This window comes from Pongo abelii, chromosome 13, assembly GCF_028885655.2.
Source record: "Pongo abelii isolate AG06213 chromosome 13, NHGRI_mPonAbe1-v2.0_pri, whole genome shotgun sequence".
NCBI classification, from domain to species: domain Eukaryota; kingdom Metazoa; phylum Chordata; class Mammalia; order Primates; family Hominidae; genus Pongo; species Pongo abelii.
Window position 1 is genome coordinate 65419667 of NC_071998.2, and position 20809 is coordinate 65440475.

Genomic DNA, 20809 nt, shown 5'->3' on the forward strand with positions numbered 1-20809 from the left:
GTTTGTGTTCGTCTCTCCCTCATTTCCGGAGCAAGGCCTGAGACCCTGCCACATCTCCTATGCTCTGCATCCATGCCTCCTTTGGACATTAAAGGTTGACTGATGCAATAATAATAAATCATAATGAGGTCTCACTTTACATTAGAATAAGTATTATTAAAAAGCAAAAAAAAATTACAGATGCTGGTGACGAGGTACAGAAAACGGAACTCAAACTGTTGGTGGAAATGTAAATTAGTTCAGTCACTATGGAAAACAATAGAGAAAAAAACTAAAAATAGAACTACCATACCACCTAGCAATTCTTCTACTGGGCATTTATCCAAAGGAAATCAGTATACCAGAAGGATACATGCACTCCCATGTTTCTGACAGCTCTACTGACAGCAAAGATATGGAATCAACCTAAGTGTCCATCAACAGATGAACAGACAAAGGAAATGTGGTCTACATACACAATGGAGTACTATTCAGTCATAAAAGAGGGTGAAATCATGTCATTTATGGCAACATGGATGGATCTGGAGGACATTAAGTTAAATAAGCCAGGCAGAGAAAGACAAATACTGCATGTTCTCACTCATATGTGGGAGCTAAGAAAGTTGATCTCATGGAGGTAGTGAGTAGAATGACAGCTATCAGAGGATGGGAAGGGCATATGGGTGGGAGTGGCTATGAAGAGAGGTTGGTTAATGGGTACAAACATACAGTTAGATAGAGTAAGTTCTAATGTTTGATACAAAGTTGGGTGACTATAGTTAATAGTTAACAACAACGTATATTTCAAAATAACTAGAAAAGAGTACTTGGAATGTTCCTAATATATAGAAATAAATATTCAAGGTGATGGATACCCCAAATACCCTAAATTGATTATCACACATTCTACGCATGTAACAATATCACATGTGCCCTATATAAATATGTACAAATACTATGCATTAATTAAAATTTAAAAAGCAAGACCAAGGTATGTGCTGTTAATGAGAAACCCATTTTAAATACTAAGGTAGGTTAAAAGTGAAAACATAAGGGAAAAAAACAACAGTGCATGCAAATACTGGCAAACTCCAAACAAGGTCTATCAGTAGTTTAGTAATAGTATTGTACCAATGTCAACTTCAAGGTTTTAATAATATGGTTACTTAAAATGCTATCTTTGGGGGAAGCTGGGTGAGAGTACACAGAACTCTCTGTATTATTTGTGTAATTTCTCATGTCTTTACCAGCATCTAGGAAACTGTAACAGACTAACTTATTAGATTGTAAATAGGGTAAACTCAAATAGCAGACTTAGCACTTTTGTTGAGAAAGGAAGGATGCTGTTAGACATGGATTTCTGGATTAGGAAGGACAAGGCTCTGCAGGCCAGTTCAAGAAAATAAGACTCCCAAGATCCAGTAATGAATGCTATTGCCCAATTGGCAGGAGACCCTACTTCTTCCTATTTATATGCTGAGCTGCTAGAAGCAGGACTGAAATAAGTCACCCAAATAATAACTTCATTGTTGCTCACTGTCTTCCAGGCAGAAAGAAGAAGAAATGACAACAGAGCAGCAAGTCCCATGGTCCTAGCTAAAAGGCGGTACGGCTGTGACTGCTGAGGTGGAGAGTCCTCAAAGGTAAATTAATGTGTCAGCAATGAAGGCTTCACTATTTAATATAGAGCTTTGAGTGACCTGAAGACAGAAGTTAATTTGGTTGAATTGAGCATGGGTGGCCACTTAAAAGTGAGTGAAGGAAACGCCTTGCCTAATAGTATAAAGCCAAAACACCTGGTTCCTGTCAACAGTCCAACCTGGCTTATAATGAGGACAGGGCTCTGGATGCCAGGGCGGCCAAGGCTGGAAGACTGCAGGGCAGAACACAGTGGCGTGAGCATGAACAGAAAGGAAGTTTGGATCATAATCCTGAAAAACAATTCTGAATGCCATAATCTCAAATATTGAAATACTGAAAGATCAAAATCCCTGAAGTCTAAACATCCAGAAAATTGCAATCCCAAAATTTCAAAATCTTGAAAATATAATGTAGGGAAAAAAATCTTAAAAATTATTTAAAAAGCATTTATTTATATTTTAAAAAGGGGATTTGAGAAACATAAAAACACTAGAGAACACTGTGTAGACCACTTCACACAATGAAATAGGCAATAACATATTTTTTGCAAGCATAAACACTCAGGCATACTAATGACAATTGCGTGGATGTAACAATTATGAGCAGATAAACTGTATTCATAAACAAATGGGTGAAAAAGCTAAATATATAAAAGCATATACCTAGCTTTATAACTGCAGTCATCTGAAATACAGTGATAGACAACATAAGTCTTCCGACGAGATCAATCAAAAACTTCAATGGGGGGCCGGGCATGGTGGCTCATGCCTGTAATCCCAGCACTTTGGGAGGCCGAGGCGGGCAGATCACTTCAGGTCAGGAGTTCGAGACCAGCCTGACCAACATAGTGAAACCCTGTCTCTACCAAAAATACAAAAATTAGTCGGGTGTGATGGTAGGCACCTATGATCCCAGCTACTCAGGAGGCTGAGGCAGGAGAATTGCTTGAATCCAGTAGGTGATTACAGTGAGCCGAGATCACACCACTGTACTCAAGCTGGGGCAACAGAGCAAGACTCCATCTCAAAAGGAAACAACAACAAAAAAACAAAAAACAAAACTTTGCTGGGCATGGTGGCTCACGTCTGCAATTCCAGCACTTTGGGAGGCCAACATGGGCAGATCACCTGAGGTCAGAAGTTCAAGACCGGCCTGGCCAATATGGTGAAACCCTGTCTCTACAAAAATACAAAAATTAGCCAGGCGCGGTGGTGGGTACCTGTAGTCCCAGCTACTTCAGAGGCTGAGGCAGGAGAATTGCTTGAACCCAGGAGGCGGAGGTTGCAGTGAGCTGAGATGGTGCCACTGCACTCCAGCCTGGGTGACAGAGCAAGACTCTGTCTTGAAAAAAACAAAAACAAAACAAAAACCTTCAGTGGGTCACCACCACATACACATTAGCCCAAAGAGCCAAGATTTTCAGAAATTTTATCTTTGACAAATGCAGACGTACAAAGAGGACATCTCTTCCTTTACTGAGGAAGTTTCTACATTTTTACATACATGCATAATGCTTACACATGGTTAATGCTGTGATAACGTAGTTTGTGGTGTCAAATTTCTGATGTCCGAGGCAGCAGCAGAAAATTTGTCCCAGCTCCGAGAGGGACTAATTTGCCTTCTCTGTTCTCTATAGGCCCCTGGCTGATTGGATGGCTCCTGCCAACACTGAGGACAGATCTTTCCCACTTAGTCCACTGAGACTCACATACACGTCTTCCCTAGAAAGACTCTCACAGATACACTGAAAATAATGCCTTACTAGGTTTCTAGGTATTCCTTAATCCAGACAAGGTGACACCTAAAACTATGTCCATAAGTCCACTTCTTGTTAATTTGGCACCCATATGAATCTCCTTAAACTGTAATTTCCTAGTAAAGACAATAACAAGGTAATAGTTCTGCCTGTCGTGATGCAAGTACACTGCATACAACCGAAAACACATTAATCCCTTCCCCAGAATTTGTCTCACGGGATTTCAAAGATTTTAATCCATTGAAATTTTAGATGTTAGGGACTTTAGACCTTAAGGATTTTGATATTTCAGGACTTCAACATTCGGGATTATGTATTTTGAGATTATGATCAGCACCAAAGTAAGGGGTCTTGGAAGCTGGACACTCATTGGGTGCTGGAGATAGATGGAGGAAGAAGCAGCAGCAGTGCTCAGGTACTGAACCTGGAGACAGTGGTCAATGGAAAAAAATGCTGAGAATCAAATTTCTTTCCCACCACCACTGAGAAACATAAAAACACAAGAGAACACTTTGCAGGCCACTTCACACAATGAAATAGGCAATAACATTTTTTTGCAAGCATAAACACTCAGGCATACTAATGACAATTGCGTGGATGTAACAATTATGAGCAGATGAACTGTATTCCCCACCACCATTGCTCCTACTGTCACTGTAGACTAGCTTCCTCTGCCACCTGGAACTCCCAACTTGGGGATAACCTGATCTTTTGGGATCTGTGCTGTAGCACCTGATGCACATGTTAAACTTCTTGGTCTGTGTTCCTACAGGAAAAAAGGCACTTTAATTCAACTGACAGGGTTTGGACAGGGCTTGGAGTGGGGAAGGAAAACTGAAATTGTTAGGGGCCAGGGAGAGCTGAGCAGGCAGGTTGAACAGTCAAAGCTTTAATCACTTACTGAAATAGCAAGAGGTTAAAGTAGAGAAAGCGCCAACTCTCTTCTGTCCTATCCCAGCCCCCAAGTTTTTGATGAGGAGCTGGACCCCTCAAAAATAATGTCACCAGGGCTCTTTGGACATATTCAATATATGTATAATAGAATTCATGGATTTTATGCCTGCACTTCTTGGTCTATATCTTATTCCATCTCACTCTCAAGTAATACTGCACAGACTGACCTCCCTCCCCGGGTGGTCCAGTATAAGTAATGTAGGCCTCCAAGAGGAGAAGTTTCAAAGACTTAATGGCTGCCTGAGTACTCAGAGAGGCAACAGCTCAATACTAACAATTGCGACAGCTGCCTGACCCAGCCACCACGTACATCTTTATATATTAACAAAAGAAGGCAGCTATTAATCGGCTAAGCTTTTGTTGAAACTTAATGTGACTTAACGCAGATCTTCTGACTCTTTGGCTTGACAGCCCCATTTTGGGATGGGTCAACTTGGACTTGATGACTAACAAGGTGAAAAGAATCTAACAAGCCTCGCTAGTCAAAGAGAAATAGCATAGCTGGCCTGGCCCTAAGCAGCTTTTTGGTCCTACATGAAAAAATGGCAGCTATCCTTTTGGAGGTAAACTGTACGGCCAACTCCACTGCATAAAGCAATCCCATTGGTCCAATGGGGCCCTTGACTTAGTTTCCCCTAAGTTTCTGGGCCTACTTCAAGAATTGTTTGGCTACAATGAAACATAATGGAGTCCAATGAGCTGCTGCTGCTGTTCAGCTTCAGTGCCAGCTATGTAAAACCAAAAGCAGATGTGGTTGCTCCTCTCAATTACTAGAACTCAAGGCAGTCCTCATGGCTCTGGCCAATACTCTCCCTGATGAACCTCACTATGTTTTAATTAGGTTTGGAGCTGTTGCCAATGGCCTATCAGGTCTGCCACATGAAATCATATAGACTGGCAGATTAAAAACACTTCCTTTTGGCCATTAAACTCAGAGAAATTGCTTAACTTTCCCAATAATTAAGTAAATGAATATTCAAATTAGATACTTCTTATATAGGCATACCTTGGAGATACTGCAGACTCAGTTCCAGACCATCATGATAATGTGAGTCACACACATTTTGAGGTTTCCCAGTGCATATAAAAGTATGTTTATACTATACTGTAGCGTATTAAATGTGCAATAGCATTTTGTCTAAAAGAACAATGTACATACTTAATTTTTTTTTTTTTTGAGTTGGAGTCTCACTCTGTCGCCCAGGCGGGAGTGCAGTGGCGCAATCTCGGCTCACTGCAAGCTCCGCCTCCCGGGTTCACGCCATTCTCCTGCCTCAGCCTCCCCAGTAGCTGGGACTACATGCGCCCGCCACTGCGCCTGGCTAATTTTTTGTACTTTTAGTAGAGACGGGGTTTCACCATGTTAGCCAGGATGATCTCGATCTCCCGACCTCGTGATCTGCCCGCCTCGGCCTCCCAAAGTGCTGGGATTACAGGCGTGAGCCACCGCGCCCGGCCACATACTTAATTTAAAAATACGTGATTGCAAAAAAATGCTGACACAGAGACACGACATGAGCACATGCTGTTGGAAAATGACACCAATATAGACTTGTTCGATGCAGGGTTGCCAAAAACCTTCAATTTGTAAAAAAAAAAAAAAAAAAAACAGTATCTGCAAGGTGCAATAAAGCAAAGTAGAATAAAATGAGGTATGTTTGTACTGACAAAAATGAAAAGCTCAGCAATATCCAGTACTGGCCAGAGAATGGATATAAGTTACTTTTAAACACTGTTCCTGGCATGCAAATTGGTGCAGTCCTTCTGAAAGGCAACTTTTAACTGAAAATGCACATACACACTGACTGAAAGATCCCACATCTAAACAGGTATCAAAGAGAAAGAATCAAACATATATAAGAGGGATGTGCTAGCAGGTTAATAAAAGTGGGAGTAACATGCCATTGAATTTTACTTATGCCCTCACCCATTACCTACTATTATACTTCATTATAATTCCCAACAAACTTTTGGAATCTGTATCTGTACCTACCATTTTTTTACTGTTTTCCCCAGGATTCCATGGAAACCTTTTTCAAGGGGTCACTGTAAGATAATTAAAACTAATGTCCTGTTAACAATCCTCATTTTTTCCATCACTATATAGCAGTCAACACAGACTGAAATTACATTTATGGTAATTGTCTATCATGTGCTTTCATACACACAAAAATATATATAAAAGCTCATATGACCTAATAAACCATCTGAAATAGATGGTATTAATCCTCTCTTACAGATGAGGAAACAAGCCAAGAGTGGCTTGCCTGAGATCACAATCATTCAGGAAAATGAACCCAGAAGATCTAAGTTCTCATCCCACTGATGGCTGGTCCTAGAACTGTCTTCTACTAGTTCCTTTTATAGTTCTTTTTCTATTATTTAACAAAACTGAAAATCGAGATTATTCGTTTTCCTCAATGGATTCTAACTTTATTACAGTGAACTTGAATGAAACAAAGTGAAAATAATTAGTGTAAGGCCTGGCATATTATAAGGCGAAGTATTCATGTTACTGACTTCTTAGAAGCATATAAAAATAGGCTAATCCAAGAGTTCAAAAGTATATATGCTCAACTCATTAAAATCCTCACATCTATAGTTATATTAACTTAGATGAAAACCAAGCAACTATCGTTTCGTAGCAATTGGCAGACTTTAATATTCAAGAAAAATTAATTTCATCATACACATTAAAAATATAGGAAATTTCATGCAGACATGAAGCTTCCAATTCAGCTTTTGTGGCAACTTTTAGAATGAGAGTTACATATAAATACAGTACATTTTACAGTTACCAAACTTCATAATTTTATACTGTGATTTTTACAGCTTCTCCTTATATTGTACATATTCCACCTTGCTCACTTGATTAGCATACCCTATATCTGCACTGCTTCAGAATATGGAAATTAAAGAAAAAAACATAAGCACAATGGACTATCTCCTCCCATTTCATAAAGTGAATGAAAATGTTTGTGTATACAGCTAATTTAAGAAAAACATTTAAACTTTAAGGCTTACATACTTTAGTAGCTAGGACTAAAATTAAGAAATACAAAGTTAAATAAATCCTCCAGTGATACTTCTATTATTGATTGATACCACATTTTCAAGTTTAGAATATATTAACTGCAAAAGCTGTAAGAAAAAAAGTGATGCAAATTTGTATAGAACATTTATAAAACAATATTCATGATATGAGGGATAAATTAACAAATGAAGTAACTGATTTCAGAATTAACTAAAACATATGCTATAATTTAGAAATTTAACATTATTAAAGAAAACCTAATAGAAAAAAATTAATTAATAAAGCCAACCCACCAGTGTCAACCTGTTTTTGCCTGTGACAAAAACAAAGATCATTTGTTTTAATACAAGTTGTAAAAAAGTGAATACTAGTCAGTGAATAAAAAGCATGTCTAAGCCATTCAAAAACAGCATGCATTCCTTTCTGTTCAATTGATTTTTTAAAAATACTTATGTACTTTGCAAGTTTTCTTCTTTTAAAACAATAATTGGAGTTTTTTTTTCTTCCTTGCCACTAAATTCAAACTCATTCATGTAAGTAATAAGAATTTCCACCAAATGAACATCTGCTAAGTATTGAGGGACACAAAAAAGAGAAATCTTTAAAAAAAAAAAGGTTACAGTCTTCCCAGTTTTGACATGTCAAATTAACTGCATGAAACCCTCTATTGCATAGTGAGAGTAAAGGTCACAAAAGTCCCATCACTGTACATGGAAAAGGTCCCCCCAACTAGTAAGATGCCAAATAGGGTAGTGACTCCCCAGCCTAAGTGACAACAAAGGTCTAAAGATTTACAAGTAACTTTTCCTATTAAAACATGACATTTATGCGACCAGCACATTACTGAGATTAAATCCATCTAATTTAAATTGCCACAGAGGTCATTTAAAGCAATCACAATCATCTGTGAAAATATTCAAGAAGAGTTCTTCCTTTTCTCCAAGAAAAGGCTAAAACATTAGTCATCTCTACTTTCCAAGCTACTGGAAACAGAATATCATACATTAAAAAATATAAAGGAAAACTCCCTCCAATAAAGATCTGCTAGAGGTAGAAATTTAAAGCAGCATATACTATTTAAGCTCCATCTATCAGGGAACAAAATTGGTATTAATCTGAAATTACATGATGGCTGCTGCTTACAATATTGAAGACACAGACCATGGGCAGTAATTTATCCCTGAATTTCATAATCAAAATTCCCCACATTAATACTATTATGACAGTTTTTCCTAGTATATAATTGTTTTAATGAAAAAAGTGCTTGCTTTCATAATCCAGATAATCTAAAGAAAAGACATTATTGTAAACATCACACTGTCAAACTCTGTATTCATTTAGAGTCTGAAAATCATATATTTCAAATGGGTAAATTTTATTCTTTTTTTCTGTTTCCTAGCACTACTTTTAATAAAGGCTTTTTATTCTCACTTTGAATGTTGAGATCTCGTATATTTCAAAGTGATCCATGATGAGTATGCTTTCATAAAGTGTTCAGTTTATTGTGGCCAAAAGACTGATAATTTCTCAGTTACTTGAATATATTTTACCGGCCTGTGATGCTATTAAATTTAACATTTCATAAAAAAGAAATGTTTGATGCTTCTTTAAGTTCATCTGAGCTAGAAAATACAAAATTAAATTAATCTGAATGATAAAAGAATAGACACAGGCCAGGCGCGGTGGTACATGCCTATAGTCCTAGCTACTCAGGAGGCTAAGGCAGGAAGATCGCTTGAGTCCAGGAGTTTGAGGTTACAGTGAGCTATGATCGCGCCACTGCACTCCGGCCTGGGAGACAGAGCGGGATCCTGTCTCTGAAGAAAAAAAAAAAAAAGACACATTTTACGCATAGTTTTCTTAGATTGAAAGTGAACAAAGTCCCAACTCCAGATGTTGAATATGACTGAGGATCCTTAGACTCTTCTAAAAGTTACATGTGCAATGCATACAAAACAACAAAAAAAGGAAGATTATTATGGACTTCAATACTATTAGTCATTAATTCGGCAGACTTGCAATGGACAGCATCATGAAGACACTGGAGATTAGGTTTTTTTTCCTACGGAAACACAATTCTGGGCTTCAAGGAAAAAGTATACTTCAAGACATTTCCTCCATTTTTACTTGTGTAGTACAAATCTGCATGGCATAGTATATTTCTGAAAAAGCAATAGACATATTAAGAAAATAGACACTATTTCTAAATTTCGTTAGGAATAAGAAGGCACCACTGATTTGAGGTTGTGTCCTGTCATCACTGATAGTTGATTTTGAGTCGTTGATTTCAGCATTTGTTCTTACTAAACTTTTTTCCAGGTGGTATCACTTGAGACCATTATTGTGGCTTACGGACCACAAACAAGACACATTCATAGTAGTATTTCATCATAGAGAGATCATTCACAGTATATGTTGACAATACAGATTCTTTTTCCACCTGCAATGCAAACAATAATCATAATACTGACTATGACAGTCATGATGACCACACCACTAACAAATTCTGAGCACGTATGTATCAGTGGCAGGCACTATTTTAAGCATATTCATTTATTACATACAACTACCCCCATAAGAGAGGTACTATTAATATTAGTAGTCTCACTTTACAAAGAACAGTCACACTAATAAGTAGTGGAACTGAGATTCAAACTCAGGCAGTCTTGAGCTCTGAACTACTACAATATGTTGCTTCTCGTCATTCTTAAAAACAAACCTACTGTTTCTAAAATGGAATGCTTCTAAATAAATGAACTGAAACACAATAGCCAAAATATCACAAAACTTTATAGTAATGCACATAATTAAAAAAAGATGAAGCAGTACACAAGGACATATTGTGGATATCCCTCTTATACCTGCCCTCCCACCCCTTTTGTTTTCCCCAGAGCCTACTCTACTTTCTATCAGTGAGAGTCTGTAAGACCAGTATTATAATGATCAGCTACCATTTATTGAAAGGCTATTTCACCAGAAAGTATAGTTTTCCCTTTATGTACACATTATCCCAAATCCTTATAATTCTGAAAGCTAAGTAACACAGGTCAAGCATCCCTAATCTGAAAATCTGAAACGCTCCAAAATCCAAAATGTTTTGAGCGCCTACATAATGCCACAAGTGACAAATTCCACATCTGACTTCATGTGGCAGGTGGTCAAAATTTTAAAATATTGTATCAAATTACCTTCGGGCTATGCTTATAAGGCATATATAAAACATAAATGAATTTCACATTTAGACTTCAGTCCCCTCCCAAGATATGTCATGTACATGCATATATTGCAAAATTGGAAAAAAATCCAAAATCCAAAACATTTCTGGTCCCAAGCATTTTGAATAAGGGATACTCAATCTGTATTATCTTCCCTTTATAGATAAGAAAACAGAGAATTCAAATAGTCACTAACAGCCATGATATCAACACTTCTGTTGAGGTGCTTTGGGAGTTAAACTTTGGCAATATTTTATTCCATTCTTACCTCTACCTTGAATCCATACTGCAGAACAACGTTTTTTATATCCTCATAGCTCAATTCTATGGAAAGTTCATTTGCCAGATTTTCAAAGTGGTACAGCAGAGGACCTATGGTTTAAAGATACTATGAATTACTTGAATATAAACATACACTCATAGCTGTGTTACACTGAATTCCAAGTTGAGTAAGTTAGGTACTGGATGAGACAAACATAAAAAGTCTGGGCATTTGCTGAAAATGCCCAGACCTCTGAAAATTTGGTCTAGTATCTGACACCCTCAAGAGTTGGGCCTACACTCATGAGGAGTGATTCCCTCTGGCATACCTGCCTTGCACTGTGATTCACACCATGGGCCTTCACCTTTAACTTGCAAGTTACTGAAGAAGTAGATGAATCAGAGAATGCTAAGTCCTCAAATTCCAAATGTATTCTGCAATTATAATTCCATAAGCAAATGCAAAACTGCAGTTACCAACTGTGTATCATATGAAAACAAAGAAGGAGCCTCAAGTTAACTTAGGTAGTAAAAGGTGGACAGAAGTTATATGGAAGGTTTCCGGAAAGGAAGAAGTAACATTAGAGCTGGCTTTTTTTTTTTTTTAAGTGCACTGTTGATATCCCAGCTCTAACATCTAATAATTGTGTGTCTGTGGGCAATTCACTAACTCCACTTCATCTATAATATGACTTTTTTTTTTTTTTTTTTTTGAGACAGAATCTCACTCTGTTGCCCAGGATGGGTGGGGTGCAGTGGGCTTACTGCAACCTCCACCTCCCAGGTTCAAGCGATTTTCCTGCCTCAGCCTCCTGAATAGCTGAGATTACAGGAACCTGTCACCACACCAGGCTAATTTTTATATTTTTAGTAGAGACAGGGTTTCACCATGTTGGCCAGGCTGGTCTTGAACTCCTGACCTCAAGTGATCCACCAGCTTTGGCCTCCCAAACTGTTTTGATTACAGGCGTGAGCCACCATGAGTGCCCTGTAATATGACTTTAATGTGAGATAATATGTATTACACCTGTCATAAACAAGGCACTAAGTAAATGACAGGTATTACACTGTTTCTATGACATCCTCCCTTTACTATTTGCTCATTCTATACATTCAAGAAACGCACATATGATTTAAAGCATGGTTTTCAAATCTTTCAATCTATCATTTTGCCCAATCCATCAACCTCATCCAGGAACCATTATCACTTAACACAGTTATATATACCTCAGGCTAATCTAGACAATCTTCTCTTTACCTTTCATTGGGTTAATTATAAATCCTGCAACCAGCTCTCTACTCCTACTCCCCATACAATATGCTAATAATGGAAGATAAAAGTATTTAATAACAAGACAAAGGTTCTGCTACCAAGAGGCTTAGCATTCTGTGGATCACAGGGTAAAAAAGTTTTTCTTTCTCTCTCCCTTCTGTATCCTACATAAACGACTAGAAAAAATGACCATGAATATAATGTATATGTTAGTGCTACTTACAAAAGATAACAATGGTTCCTTATTAAACTACTCTTATAAGCTGAAATTTGTTATATTAATACTAGTAAAAATGATTGTTTTCTACCATTTCCTGAGCACTGCTGTTTCCTAGACTACCCAAAGCTTTTATAAGAATGCAGAGCCTCATAGCAGAGCCTTTCCAGCTTTTAAAGATTATGCTGTTCCTGTTCCATTATTTTAAGAGCCTCCAATAACATAGTTTTATTATCTCTACATACATACATATATTCCAATGATTTTTACATACTTAGACCATTTTTACCTCTAGTCATGGTGTGTTCCACCTAGAAAACTCCAACCCTCCAACTCAAGCTTTAGCCATGCTTCAAAACCTTGCTGAAATCCATCCTAGTCTTCATCCCTACTGCTCATTGTTCTTAATGTGGCATATTCTAACACTCATTTAATGCAGTGTTGCATTGCTCAGTGAAAATTTTTCAGGTAATTAGCACAGTTTTCTCACTAGATTACAAGTTATGTAAGTCAAGGAACACATCTTAAGTTGCTTTTGAACCCACCACAATGCCTAGCTTAGTGCTGAATTTATAAATTTTACCAAAGACAACAGCTGGAGTGTATATTTTTAGTCTTCTAATACAATGGTACTTTGACAAATATCCTTGTGCATATTTTAGATTATCCCTTACAAAGATGTTTCTCGAAGGCCAGAGAATAAACATTTTTACTGACCTGATTTAGACTGCCAAAAATGCTTTCCCAAAGAGTTGTAAGTTTTCACTCACAATTGCAATAAGTACTTATTTCAACATCTTATATTAAGTGGTGGGAATGCAATAGTACAGTCACTTTGGAAAACACCTTGCCAGTTTCTAAGTTATAGATACACTCACCATATGTGACCCAGCAATTCTGTTAGGTACGTATTTATGCAGAATAAATGGAAATTTGCAGCCACACAAAGATTTATACTCATATTTAATGCAACTTTATTCTTAATCATAATAATTTGGGAATAACCCAAACGTCCACCAACCAGTGAATGGATAAACAAAATGTAATATATCAAATGGAAAACTACTCAACAATAAAAAAAGACCACCACAATAGTACATGCAACAAAATGATGAATCTCAAAAGTGTTATGCTAAGAAAGCCAGAGACAAAAAGCAGCATACTGTATGATTCTATTTATATGACATTCTAGAAAAGGGAAAACTACAGTAATAGAATCCAAAGTAGTGACGGCATGGTATTAGGAATAAGAGGAGAGAAAGGAGTACAAGGGGACATTTTGGGGTGATGGAAAGGGGAAGATTCCCTGTCTTGATAGTGGCCATGGTTGCATAATTATCCAGTTTTCAAAATGCATCAAACTGTACATTTGTAAAAAGGGTGAATTTTATTATATGTCAATTATACCTCCAAAAAATCCAACTTAAAAAAAAAACACAAGAATTTTTATTAAACAAAATATTTGCTAATTTGATATGGGGAAAATTAGATATAATTTGAATTTGCATCTCTTTGAGGCTGAGCAGTTTTTCATATTTACGACCTAGTTGCCCATTCTTTAAACAAATGTTTACCAAGCACCTAGCTAATGTCTGGCACTGGATATATATGAAGATGAATAACAGAGACACATTCCTCAAAGGGTTCTTTATTTTCTCAACTCTCATGTCTCTTCGTTCTTTTTTCTTTTTTAATTTTTAATTATTTAATTTTTTTTTAGAGACAGTGTCTCGTTATATTACCCAAGCTGGATTAGAATTCCTGGGCTCAAGCAATCCTCTTGCCTCAGTCTCCCAAACAGCTGGGACTACAGGCATGCAACACCACAGGCAGCTTTCTTCATATTCTTTTAGTGGCCATAACAGAAGGAGCAAAGATATGTTTTTTTCCTTGATTATAAGATGAAAACTAGGAAGCTGAGATAACATGAAAAAGCATCAAAAAATTAAAAAATCACCTATAAGTCTAACATTCAGAGTAAGCACTTGAATATTTATCTCCTTGCAGTCTTTCCTCGATGTACAGTATATTCCATATACAGTTTTACATCTTATACTTCATTAGGAACATTTCTCTATTTCATTATTTCTAGAAAATAGTTTTACTGTATGAATGTCTTATGACTGTCCACTTCATTACTGTTAGAAATGTAAGTTCACTCTAAGTTCTTGCTGAGTATGTCTGTCCATTTCATCAGTCTTTAGTCTGCCCATATCTGATTATTTTCCTCTGACAGACTTCTAGAAGTATAATTAATCTAATAAATATAGTATAATTAATCTAATAATAAATTAATTATGTAACAGGACAGATGGCAAATATTTGAGGCTTTATGTCCCACTTACAGTGTCTAGCATATATTCTTATTTGTGTTTTTCCCCATTACCCTTTAAGAATGTAAGAAATACTTGTAGTGGTAGGGCCATACAAAAATAGGCTGCAGGCCAAATTTGGCCTATGGGCTGTAGTTTGCCAACCCCTGACTAAATGTATGAATATTTAAGGTTTTCCCACACATTATTTTATAACATGTTACTGTTTTTCTAGAAGAAAGTCATATCATTTTACATCCCCACTAACAGAAGAGCATATCCCATCTCACTGTACTTACCTAAGCTTTAAGTAAGCAAATTAAAAAACTTAGTGAATATGATAGGTGAAAAATGGTAGCACATTTATGTTTATTTACTTGATTAACAGTGAGAATGAACATTTTTTTCTGTATATAGGTTGCTTACATTTATTCTTTTTTTCATTTTTTTACTGAGTGTTGGAGTCTTGCTCTGTCACCCAGGTTGAAGTACAATGGCATAAGCATAGTTCACTGCAGCCTTGAATTTCTGGGCTCCAGTGATCCTCCCACCTCAGCTCCCAAGTAGCTGGCACTACAGGCACAGGCCACCACACCTGGCTAATTTTTAAACTTTTTTTTTTTAAGAGATGAAGGGTCTTGCTGTGTTGCCCAGGCTGGTTTAGAAATCCTGGCCTCAAGTGATCTGCCTGGCTTGACCTCAGTTGTCAGGATTACAGGCATGAGCTATGTCATCCAGTTTTTTTATTATTAAAATAACTTGCATATTTATGTTGTACAGCCTATTTCATTGCTGGGTAGTTTTCTCTTTTTTCCCCCTTTAAAGAATTTTTTTAATCTAAAAATATAGTTTACTGCTGATATGGTTTGGCTTTGTGCCTCCACCCAAATCTCATCTCAAATTATAATCCCACGTGGAGGGAGGGACCTGGTGGGAGGTGACTGGATCATAGGGGCGGTTACCCCCATGCTGTTCTCAGGATACTGAGTTCTCGAAAGATTTGATGCTTTAAAAGTGGCAAATGCAAATTCCTTTGGGGCAAAACACTTCAACCCAGGCCTTAAGAAATCCAAAGTGCGATTTCTCATTAACAATCCCCAAGAAACACTCAAAGTCAACAGCACAGAGAAACAAGGAATCATGAACAAGAACCAAGAAAAGCAAGAGAAAGCAGAAAATGACCTGCAAAGACTTGAGATGTCAGAATTATCAGAAATAATATGCTCAGTATTTTCAAATAAAAGACTATCGGTCAGAAGAAACTATCCAGAGTGCAGCATGGCGAGAAAGATAGCAAGAGAAGTGGTTGAGATATATGAACGCTACCATGAGAAGTTCTAAAATATATTTGATTGCATTTCCAGAAGAAACAGAGAAAAAGAATGAGGCAGAGGCAGTATGTGAAGAAATAATGGCTATTGTTACATATTTTAATGCTAAACCTATGATTGATAAGAGGGGATCTCCCTGCAAAGCTGAGAATTTTTCACAACTGATAAGGTCAATTCATAGACTTAAGAAGCCTAACAAACTGTGCACAGTATTAAAAAGAGAACTCCACACCTAGATGTAATATTAGACCTGATAAAAACTGCAAGGTAAAAAATCTTAAAAAAACAGAATACCTTCAGAGGAGCAACATTTTAAAAAGCTGAATTCTCAACAGCAAAGACAGAAGCTAGAGGCCACTGGGTGTGATATATTCTAAATGTTGAAAGCTACCTGCCACCTTAGTATTTTATACTGAGTGTTGCATTGGAACTAAAGTTATCAGTATGAACTTAGGATTTTGTCTGTATGTTTGTGTGTATGTATGTATGTGTGTGTTTAGTTTTTCTTAAGGCCCTCCTTTGATGATTTTTACAGACACGCATATACATATGATTTTTACAGACGGACATATACATATATTTCCTACCCTGTTTGCCAAAAAGGCCTAGACAAAATACCACTTCGGTGGTAGAAACTAGATTTTCCATTTCTACAAACCATTCCCCATTAAAAGGAACCAGGAATCCTTGGAAATAATGGCTGGTCAGAGAAAGTACAAGATGGGCTTGGAATATCTGGTTGTTTCACAAAGGAGGTACCAAACAGTGACAGGGACATGTCGAAAGAACGGGAACTAGCTTAAAGGAGGTTGCCAAACCACTTGCCAAATCTGTGACAAGTGGATTTAAACCATTTACACCTGTAAGTCTCTAAAAATTCCGGTTAAGAGATAAAGATTGTTTGACTGGATAGTAAAAATGTACTGTATGCTGTTTGTAAGAGACACACCTAAAACATAAAGATTGCCACAAAAAGGCTGAAAAATCTAAAAAGTTAGACATAAAGATTTAAGAGACAGAAAAAGATACAAGAAACAATTATTAATTTTAAAATAAGCTCATATAGCGATACTGACATGCCCACTCCAAGAAATATGACTTGCATCTGTGCAAAACATCTGGCATTCAAACCTCGGTAAGTTGTTTTTTGTTTGTTTGTTTTTCAGAGGGAGTCTCACTCTGTCGCCAGGCTGGAGTGAAGTGGCACAATCTCAGATCACTGCAACCTCTGCCTCCCAAGTTCAAGCAATTCTCCTGCCTCAGCCTCCCGAGTAGCTGTGACTACAGGTGTGTGCCACCACACTCAGCTAATTTTTGTATTTTTAGTAGAGACGGGGTTTCACCATGTTGGCCAGGATGGTCTCAATCTCTTGACCTCGTGATCCACCTGCCTCACCTCCCAAAGTGCTGGGATTACAGGCGTGAGCCACCACGCGGGGCCAAACCTTGGTACGTTTTATAGGCAGCGTAGGGGTTGGAGATGGCCTGGGCTGATGGTCACTGCTTGAGCATTTTCCAAAGTTTTTAATTAATCCCCTTCTTTTCTGCCCTACATTTTGCCCCCATTCTATATGAGGTCATGCTTTCCTAAATCCTGCTCCTTTCCTATTTACTTTTTCTAAGGAATTAAACTTATGGTCTCTCACCTGAGCATGGAGTGGAAATGGGCATATAAGGTAGGCATCTTGATTACAGAGGAGTCAACTGTTCAATATATACAGATTTTCAAGTTAGGTTTTTCCATACAGCACCTCATTTTCCAGAGTTATTCGGGTAAGGTGGCTCTCACATGTGTTTTTCTTCACAAAACTTACCTATCTACCCCAACTTCTAAAAACTGGTACATTATTTTGTCCCCCAATAACATGCCTGCCATTCTTTGTCCATGTGTTTTATATCTTTTTATATTTTTACTACTACTATAATGAAGAAAGGCTGTTATGTGTTCAGTCATCTACCTTTTAAAGGGAATCTCGTTTTAAAAAATTCTAGGCCGGGCACAGTGGCTCACGCTTGTAATCGCAGCACTTTGGGAGGCTGAGGCAGGTGGACCACCTGAGGTCGGGAGTTCAAGACCAGCCTGGCCAACATGGTGAAACCCCATCTCCACTTAAAATACAAAAAACAGCCAGGTGTGGTGGTGCACGCCTGTAACCCCAGCTATTTAAGAGGCTGAGGCATGAGAATTGCTTGAACCCAGGAGACAGAGGTTACAGTGAGCCGAGATGGTACCACTGCACTCCAGCCTGGGCGACAGAGTAAGACTCTGTCTAAAAAAAAAAAAAAAAAAAAAATTCTGTAGCTTCATAATGCTCTAAAATCTGATAAGACCTATCTTTCAATACACTTCACAAAGATCTCCTTTGGTACTTTTACCAGATGTAGTTACATTTTAATTCTTCAGATGTAGTTAGATTCATTTTATTAATTCTTCCAGATGTAGCTAAATGCCTGCCGTCCACTACCTGACTCCCAAATTTATCAGTGCATACATACACACACACTTTATTTTGAGAAGAAATTACAAATAAGTATGTTTAAGGAGTGCTCGTCAGGATGAAAAACTGAAAAAGGGAATTCACAGGCATTCTTTTGTTCTTTGCCAAAATCATAGCCTTACCCAAAGGACATATGCATAATAGTTCCCTTAAAAGGCTTACTAGCTTTCCTTAAACTGGGTAGTGTTTAAGAGTCCATCAAATCCTCCTTAATTAAAGCATGTTGTAAATTAATGATCCCCACCAAATCTGATTTCATGCAGTTTGGGCAACATTTTCATTTATAATTTTACCTCCAATGTCATTTGTTCCAGAATGGCTGGCCATTACATTTCCCATTATATATGAATATATTGATGTTCTAGTCTACATAAACATGGTTAGGGTAAAATCATCCCCAAGAGGTTGATCTCTCAGTTTACAGAGTAAATTAAGCCTTCAGGTCTATATAATTAAAGCCAAAACCATAAGAATGTTATGAACTCACCAATATAGATGGCACTTCATCATGTCTTCGAGACATCTTAGTAGGTTCCCTTTTTCAAATTTTGAAACAATACATTCATACATACATGTAACAGTCATTAATACTCACTGTTTGCCAGGCTTTGTACCAGGTGACTAGGAAGCATTAGATCTTTGCTCTTACGCAGCTTAGAGACTAGCAGTGGAAACAAAAGCATATGGGTGCTAACACCAAACTGAAGTATATGTTACAGCAGTCTCTTAGAACATAAGAAATACAGAATACTTAACCCAACCCGAAAGGATCACCTGAGCTAAGTGTTTAAGAACACATAGGGACTAACCAAGGGAAAACAGAAGAGAAAGAAAGGGCTAAGTCAAAGGACTGGCACTTGAGGTCAGAGAAGGGGTGGTAAAAAAACAATCTTGAAGGTAAAAAGCATAATCCTGATGAGTTTAGGTTTTCCAGAAAGCTAGAATTTCATGCAGGGAGTCTTACAGGAACAGATCTGCATGTTAGGAGGGTCACTGATGATTATGTGGAGAAATGAAAAGGGCTGAAAACAACTTGAAGGGAGGGGGGTCCTTAAGGAAACTACTACAGTAATCCTAATGCTAATCCAGGCAAGAAACCATGAAATTGGAGCAATGGTTCTCAACTGGGGATGACTTTGCCAACACCCTCCACCCCCAGAGGGCAACATTTTTCAATATCTAAAGACACTTTGGTTGTCAAAACTGGGAGGTACTACTGGAATCTTAGAGGCCAGGAAGGCTGTTAACCATCCTACACTATACAGGCCAGACCCCCACTTCCCTTACCACTCCCACTGAAGAATGATCCAGCCCAAATGTCAATACCACAATCGAGAAACCCTGGAATAGAAGGATATTCAAGAGCGATTAAGTAGTTTTAGGAGATACAACTTTTAGACTGACTAGAGACAAACAGTGAGGAAAAAGAGAGGTCCTATTGACTGTTCGTGTCCCCCTGCCTCCAAATTCACATGTTGATGCCCTAATCCCCAGTGTGGCTGTATTTGAAGGTAGGAGTTCTAAGGAAGTAATTAAGGTAAATGAGGTCGTAAGGGTGGGGTCCTCATCCAATAGGATTAGTGTCCTTATAAGAAGAGACACCAAAGAGCTCACTCATGCTCTCATTCACTCCTTCTCCCTCTATGCACAACCAAAGAAAGGCTATGTGAATACACAGCAAGAGGGTAAACCCTGCAAATCAAAGGAAGAGCCCTCACTAGACACCAACCTGGTGAGCACCTGGAATTCCAGTCATCAGAACTGTGAGAAAATAAACTTGTTATTTAAGCCACCCAATCTGTGGTATTGTTATGGTAGCCTGAGTGACCCAATAAAAGGGGTAACGAAAGGCTCCCAGTATTTTTCTTTGGGGGAACCTGAGTAGATGATGAATAGAAAAGATATTGGGAGGCATGGGATCGTTTTCTGTTTTGTTTTGGCTTTTTTTGAGATGGGGTCTCGGGGCATGTTGCCCAGGCTGGTCTTGAGACACAAAGATTTTGAAGTATCTGTGGTACACCCAAGTTGGACATACTGGCTTGGAGCACAAGAGAGATGTTTAGACCAGAGATACAGATTGGGAATCGAAAGAGTAGGAAAAGCCATGAGATTAGGTAAGAGGAATATGGAATCAAAAATGAGTACATGGCATAAAAAATGAAAAACACAGATTAGATGCCCAGAACACACTAACATTTAAAAGAAAACTGATTCTGAGACTTTTTTTTACATTCTTTAACTTATACATGCAAAAGATATATAAGTTAATACTTTATAAAGTACTAACCTTCCAAATAACTATTTTTAAGGACTGTGTTTCTCTATTATTACAACTTTC

General features: G+C 37.7%; 1 protein-coding gene and 2 long non-coding RNA genes across 4 annotated transcripts in view; 2 read left to right on the top strand and 1 right to left on the bottom strand.

Annotated features, from left to right (window-relative positions):
• Positions 1-20809, top strand: part of LOC103891476 (uncharacterized) — a 61182-nt gene that overhangs the window by 24983 nt on the left and 15390 nt on the right. The window contains exon 2 of the long non-coding RNA XR_008509728.2: positions 1527-1622. This is a non-coding gene — a long non-coding RNA (uncharacterized LOC103891476). The remainder of the gene's footprint in view (positions 1-1526; positions 1623-20809) is intronic.
• Positions 6968-20809, bottom strand: part of CARNMT1 (carnosine N-methyltransferase 1) — a 47402-nt gene continuing 33560 nt past the window's right edge. For both annotated transcript variants that reach the window (XM_002819872.6, XM_054520052.2), the window contains 2 exons: positions 10848-10951; positions 6968-9804 (listed from right to left, as the gene is read on the bottom strand). In XM_002819872.6, the coding sequence (XP_002819918.1) occupies positions 9703-9804; positions 10848-10951 (206 nt within the window). In that variant the 3' untranslated portion in view covers positions 6968-9702. The remainder of the gene's footprint in view (positions 9805-10847; positions 10952-20809) is intronic.
• On the top strand, positions 11453-20711 carry LOC134759780 (uncharacterized). Its single transcript, XR_010136523.1, has 2 exons — positions 11453-17260; positions 17597-20711. It is a non-coding gene; the product is annotated as an uncharacterized LOC134759780 (long non-coding RNA).